The sequence below is a fragment of the Cibotium barometz genome, chromosome 2, assembly GCF_041138505.1.
Source record: "Cibotium barometz isolate CiBa-2024 chromosome 2, ASM4113850v1, whole genome shotgun sequence".
Taxonomy (NCBI): Eukaryota; Viridiplantae; Streptophyta; class Polypodiopsida; order Cyatheales; family Cibotiaceae; genus Cibotium; species Cibotium barometz.
Genome location: NC_141047.1, coordinates 17,063,560 through 17,070,411, shown reverse-complemented (window position 1 = coordinate 17,070,411; position 6,852 = coordinate 17,063,560). Strand labels below are relative to the sequence as shown.

At 40.8% G+C, this 6,852-nt stretch overlaps 1 protein-coding gene across 1 annotated transcript; it reads right to left on the bottom strand.

Moving 5' to 3' along the window:
• Window positions 1-834: 834 nt before the first annotated feature.
• Window positions 835-6,105, bottom strand: LOC147640732 (flavone 3'-O-methyltransferase 1-like). The gene is made up of 4 exons (XM_086810907.1): window positions 5,293-6,105; window positions 4,467-4,531; window positions 2,372-2,674; window positions 835-1,038 (listed from the first exon to the last, which is right to left on the bottom strand). Exons 1-4 carry the CDS (start codon window positions 6,047-6,049, stop codon window positions 835-837), a joined length of 1,329 nt encoding a protein of 442 aa, XP_086667033.1. The 5' UTR covers window positions 6,050-6,105.
• Window positions 6,106-6,852: the final 747 nt, after the last annotated feature.

Genomic DNA, 6,852 nt, shown 5'->3' with positions numbered 1-6,852 from the left:
AGAAACTTTGAAGGGCACACCCCTAATTCATCGCTCTGCAATACCATAATGCAATACCATAACACAACAGGTGCATGTGTAGCTCTTCTCAACAACCCTTGGACTGCCAAGCCCTTGGTATGGGCATATTTGTGGCAGTTTATGAGCACTCTTGACACTGAAGCAAAAGTTCTTTGGGAGGCTACCTTGGCACACGCTACTGATGCTTGGGAGAAGTGAATATTTTTCTGTTAATGAGGTGGAATATTTTATGTACTGGCCATGGCCAGATTTCATTCTGTATCTTGTATGCCTGGACTTCGTGCCGGAAGTTTTTCCCAGACAAAGTGGCCAGTGATTATTATTGTTTAGATTGGTTTTTGTGCTTTTGTGTTGAGGTAACCGTCTGTTGGTGGATGCTTTGCCCGGGGGATGACAGTGGTAATACAGTTAGTGATAGCTTGCTGGATAAAGTGCTCAGGAGCTCTAAGAAATGGCTTGCTGGATGAAGTGCCCAGGAGCTCCTTGTTCAATCATTTTTTTCTATAGCTCATTGGATGAAGTTGCCCACGAGCCTAGTTGATTCATTTTTATTTATTTTGTATCTCTCGAGAAGCTTTACCTGGAAGGATCATTGTATGAAGTATGCCTGGCAGCCTGCTTTTGCCGGATGTTTTTCCCGGAGGCTCACTTGTGTTTTCTTAGCATTCATCGGGACGGTGAATTGAGTAGTAGTGGGTGACCTGTGGATGGGAAGCCAGTTCCTCTGACCACTCCGATCGCCGTCACCGCCGTCGATGCCCTCCTCCGATGACTCTGACCGCCGTCACTGCCGGTGTGCTCCGACCACTCCGATCACTGGTGCCCTCCGACTGATCCGACCACTCCGACTATCAGTGCCCTCTGATTGCTCCGACCACTCCGACCGCCGGTGTGCTCCAACCACTCCGACCCCCACCAGTGCCCTCCGATGATGGTTCCGACCGTCGGTGCCCTCCGATGACTCCAATTGCTGGTGCCCTCCGACCGCCTAGTGCGCTTCGACCCCTCTGACCGCCGCTGGTCCCCTTCGACATCTCATACGTGCATGGCCAACTTTGATGGCACTCATGGAGGCAACACCCCCCTCCCTTTCCCAAGGCAGGGACAGATCCTCTTGAGCACCATCCGAGGAGGAGGACACCCAAGGAGGAGTTAAGGGGAGCACTCTCTCGTCGGCAGCATACAGATAGTCTGGGACATACTCTCACAGAGGAGGACACTCTCCCAGGTATCACCTGGAGTTCTAGCACATTCCTTCTATCGGAGCGGAGTCTCGCTTGTATCACTCCTTTTTGGTATTGTTGTGATGGTAGTGTTGTGCTCTGTTTGGTGTTTTGTCTATCTCTTTGTGTGAGCAAGGTGAGTGAGGTGTGAGTGGTGTGTGTGGTGTTAGTGAGACACCTGTAGGGGTACTGCGGTGCTAGGTGGTGGTGGGAGAGCATGGTAGACAGTGTGTAGAGCCTAGGTCTTGCATGTCTAGCTAGTGAGGTCGGCTCATCCTTGGTGGGTATACTTCCCATCCACGCTCCCTTCTCTCCCAACCATAGTGTTTGTGGTGGTTGTCTTCAAGTTCCCTAGCAAGGACCGGCGGAGTCATCCACAGAAATCCATGCCAACAAAGCTTGTGAATCAACATAAACTCTAATCAGATAACCCAAGTGGCATGTGATGCATCCCCTTTGTATGACCTTCCCATTCCATCCCAAACCAAGAAAATCACTCTCGGTACTACAGAGCTTATCAGAGAAGATCTATGCATATTAATGTATAACTTTGAAGCAAGACTAAAAGTATCCCAAAAAGCCTTAGCCTTCTGAACATTATCTCTTTGAGCCTTAAGGAACATGAAAGAATCATCTTCCAATGCCTGGACAACCATCTGCTCTCCGCTTGGAAGAGTAAGCCCTACAACTTCACCGTCGTCCACTAGCTTATTGAGTCGAGATAAGATTGGATGCAATTGCAAACAAGAGAGGGCTAAGTGGGTATCCCTGCCCTGACTGATCTTGTCAAATGAATGGGCTCAGTCACCCCACCATTAATCATAAGCCTAGCCACTTTATGTTGGCTCTAATAGTTCTCTTTGTCTCTCTCTATCTCACTCACTCTCTCTCTCTCTCTCTCTCTCTCTCTCTCTCTCTCTCTCTCAACATAACCCTTTGTATATGTATTGTGTGAATGTCAACCTATGCTTTTGTGTGTTTGTGTGTGTGTGTGTCTCGAGGGGTCCACTAAAAGTTATGTAAGATAGCACATGCATTCAATAGAAGGGATGTTTTCTTTCGTGGACTTACAAAAAAGTGTACATACATAAGGGGTTTACTAGTTCAAAAAGAGAAAAAGTCCATACCATAGGGTCAGTTTTATCACAAAATTCCATCCTCAAGGGGTACAAGATAACTTGCATGCGTGCAAAACCTGCAAGTTTAGAAATGGTAAGAAGCTCTTGATAGGTGCGCTCTCGGGCACCGTGATAACAAGCAAGCATTGCGATGTCAAGTTGGTAGGCTACACGGGCCCTTGCCCCACTCTCCACTCCATATGGAAGTAGAGCATCCACCACGATCACTTTACCACCTTGTTTTGGAAGAGCCTTGTAACAATTCTTCAATATTTTTACACAATGCTCGTCACTCCAATTGTGTAATATCCACTGCCCTTGCCAAAACATATCACAATAGAGTTAAGGAGTAATTGATTCTTGATTGAATATTTTTAAAAACTTAGTTAAACTACATAATGTGTCAAGGCTAGCAAAAATGTTCATATTAGTCAAGCACTCAACGATCCCCTATAAATGCAAGCAATTGAATCTACGTGTTTTAAGTGCCCTTTGCTAACTAACTCAAGTTCATAAAAACCTTAACACAAATCATGGCAATAAGGAAGCTTGTTTTTTAGATTGATTGACCTCCTTTTTTTAGCTCTTTCATTTAAGAATATTATAAATCATAAATCATAAATCATAATTCTATTGGGACACAAAAGTGGTGTGTGTACTTATTTTAAAGTGCACGTCAATGAAGTTACAAAAGTGGTGTGTGCACGTATTTTAACAGTGCACTAGCATCTAGGTAGAGATGTGTCTCAATTATAATAATGATGGTGATATGTAAGAGTGCATAATATATATATTCATAATATAGATATATGTAGGTACATACATACACACATGTTCTAGTCTTTTTGTAGGACTTGTGTTTTGCCCTAGAGCGTGTCAAAGATAATATTGCATATTTATGTTTTTCACTTGCATGTTCTCTAGCTTTTTGTAAGAGTAGTGTTTTTCTCTAGATCATGTTATCAATCTTGTATGTTTATGTTTCTCACTTGCCCCCTCATTTTTGAGTTCTTTGTGTTTAAAATGAACTATAGTTTTTGGGAAAGAGCTTGTTTAGTGCCCCCCATTCACAAACTCAAGTTGTTGCCTATATTTCTTTATAAGAAAGTTCATCAAGGTAAATTTTTGGCATATTTAAATCATTATATGGATTAAAAATTTTCAAGATATTGTGAAACAAGTCAAGGTCCTTCCAAAAGGGCACATGATTAGTTAAAAAAAAAGAACGTTTAAAAACTCGTGTGAAAGCACTATTTTGCATGAGTAATCCTCCCAAACAATATTTTTGATATTATTGTGTGCATTTGTTTAGTATTGAGGCTTTCATCAGATTCTTCAAGAGGTACAAAGTCAAGTTTGAACTCACACACTTTGCTACCCAAGCGCACACTCAAATCACTTACCCAAAGACCACGTTAGAATAAAAGAAGCTATTTTTAAAACAAACTTGAATATTGAATAGCTATAGTAGATTTATCTTACTCTTTAGACTTTGTGCTTAAGAGAACTATAACTTGTAGGGTGTTAGCTTAAAAATTGATAGTGTCAATGGCTAAGAAGCATCTCACACACGCTTGTCCCTCATTTTGCCATTGAATTTGGCTAAAATTTGGAATGCTAGTACAATGTAGCTCCTAAGTTGCGGCATTTGGATTACATATCCCAAAAAGAAGGCTTTAGTTTAAAGAAACTGCATCTCTATCCTACATGTCTTTTGATGCCTAAAAGACATGTAAAATATTGGAATTAAATACATGGAACTAGAGACATATTTAATTATAAATATTTTATAGAGAGAGAGAGAGAGAGAGAGAGAGAGAGAGAGAGAGAGAGAGCAAAAATACCTTATTTAATATATTTATTAATTATGCATTTGATAATGGGTACTATATATAAATTTGAGTAACTATATAAGGCCCGTCAAATTTGTGAAATTCATTCAAATCATAGGTTTTCAAAGGTTTAAAGACTTAATCACTGAAAGATTTTTGTTAAACTTGAGAAAGAACTTCAATGGAGCCATGATATGACCTTGTAGATTTCAACACACTTTCACAGATCACAATACGTATTGTTGCATCATCAAGATTAAGGAAAAGAATACCTTCATAAATATAGCATTGCCTTCGGGGATGCTCACAAACATATCTCCTCCTACATTCTCAACACCTGTGTAGTAAAGGAAATTGATTTGCATTCTCACATTAGATGGTTGCAAGTGGCATATGTTTAATAAGTATAAACCTAGCTTTCATATTAAGCCATCAACATGATAGACTATAAGAGTTTAAGCAAGAAGTTGCATGTGACTATGGAGAACATATTTAGAAAAAATCGATTAAACTCAATGGTGATCAAAAGAGTGCATGCACAATGTAAAACATTTATTGAATATATGCCACGTTGCATCATAGCCAACTTAAAGTCTTCCTTTTTGGTTTCAAAATGGTTTAAAAAAGCATTCATGTGTGCTTACATAAATTCTTTAAATTTATAGTTTTTCTTCAAAGTTTAAGCACCTCAAGGTCCTAGGTTGCCTTTCATAACATACAATGCAACCATGCATGCATATGTATAAAAATATGTACTCATGTCTTTGTTTGTTTGTGCGTGTGTGTGTGTGTGTGTGTGCGCGCGCGCGCGCACACACACACACATGCATGGGAGCCCACTTGGACTTGATATGTATGTATGTATAGATACACAAGCACGAAGTGGCAAGGAGTTAAATGACAAAATACTTTACCAACCAATCACACCTAAATTCACGAGCTACATGTTCAACCATGATGTGTTTAAAGTCATTTGAAAAAAACTTAGTTATCCATTTACACCCATTCTTTATTGTGGAACAGATGAGCTAATGACTTCTAAAACTTATCGAGTCACCCCATATGATATATTGTGGTGGATGGCTTATGAGATATTACCAGGATACTGCGGTGCAGCAGCAACCACATGCGGCTGGTCGAAATTGATGCCTTTCATGTGAGGGTGCTTAGAGATGATCATGCTCAAGGAAGATCCGAGCCCGCCACCCACATCGACGAGGGTAGTTACATCATCAAAGCTGGAGTAGGTGTCAAGGAACAACGGGATGAAGAGCTTGGTATGGTTGGCCATGGCGGAGTTGAAGATATTGTTGAAGGAGAGGTTATCTTGGGCATAAGGGAAGGGATGTTTGCCATGAGCTTTGATGAAGGGAATGCTACCGTCGAGGACGGCTACATCCAAGTAATGCTTTGCGTCCATAGAAACCTTGTCTAGATCGAGGAGTATCATTGGGGCAAGAGAGGCACCATCTTCATTTTTGACCAAATATTTGCTAACTTCATTGAGCCCATATTTTCTCACATAGTGAGGATTGTGTGTGTGTTCCGAGTCTTCCTCCTCTAGGGAGGAAGTGAGGACGCCGTGGCAAGCTAATACCCGTAGGATTCGATCTAGAGAATCGGCAGCCGTTGGATGGTGGAAAACGTTGGTGATGTGGGATACTATTTGGGCGGGTGAGAGGAGGCGGTGTGGTTGGCTGGCGAGGATGTCCATGACATTGAGGCGGATTACAGTATTCAGAGCCATGGGTAAGCAGCACAAGGAGCCCAGCTCCAGCACTCTCAACCATGCAGGGTCTTCAACTCCCGGAAGCTCAGAAAGCAGCCGCTCCTCACGTTGAGCAGTTTCGCCCATCTCTCCCCCCCCCCGGGTGTGTGTCTGTGTGTCTGTGTCTGTGAGAGAGAGTGTGTGTGTGTGTGAGAGAGAGAGAAAGAAAGCTCTCTATTTAAGAGTGTGTGAGTGAGAGAGCCAGAAAGAGACGCATGGCTTACTTTTGAAAATTGAATTTAAGAAAGCTCAAAATTTTTAGAGAACTTTCACGCATTTTTTAGTCAGCTTTCACTGCCTACCCCCACCAACACCAATTACTTGCTCTTTATGGTATCATCCATTTTTAGTTAAGAATAGTAGCTAAAACCCAATTCCTTTGCTTAGAACGAAGCCCTTTTCCTAGGGTAAAAAATAAGATGCCTCTATGAATATATATATATATATATATATAAAAGTGTAGGTGGGTTGGTAATTATTCTTTCTATATAAATCTACAATTATAAAAAATTAGGATGAATGTTTTTAAAAATGCCTTAAAATATCTAAAATTGGGAAAATATTTTCTATATCCCTTCAAAATGGCCAAAATTTGCATAAGATATTGGTATTTTTTTTAACAGAAAAATCTCAAAAAATAGCAATTGGCAAAGATTAGCTCCTATTGTTTTCCTTCTGGGTTACAATTCCTGTTATTATAATTCTCCATCCACATTTTCAAATGTTTCTTCCAAAGCATCCAAGTCAAGTACTAATTTTTTTGTTTGAAGTAATGATTTTAGCCACCTTTCATTGTCATGATCCACCGATTTCAAGGCATTGAACCCTACTTTCTTTCTGATAATGATTTACTCACATTTTTTCTATCACATATTTTGTCGTAGTGTTGA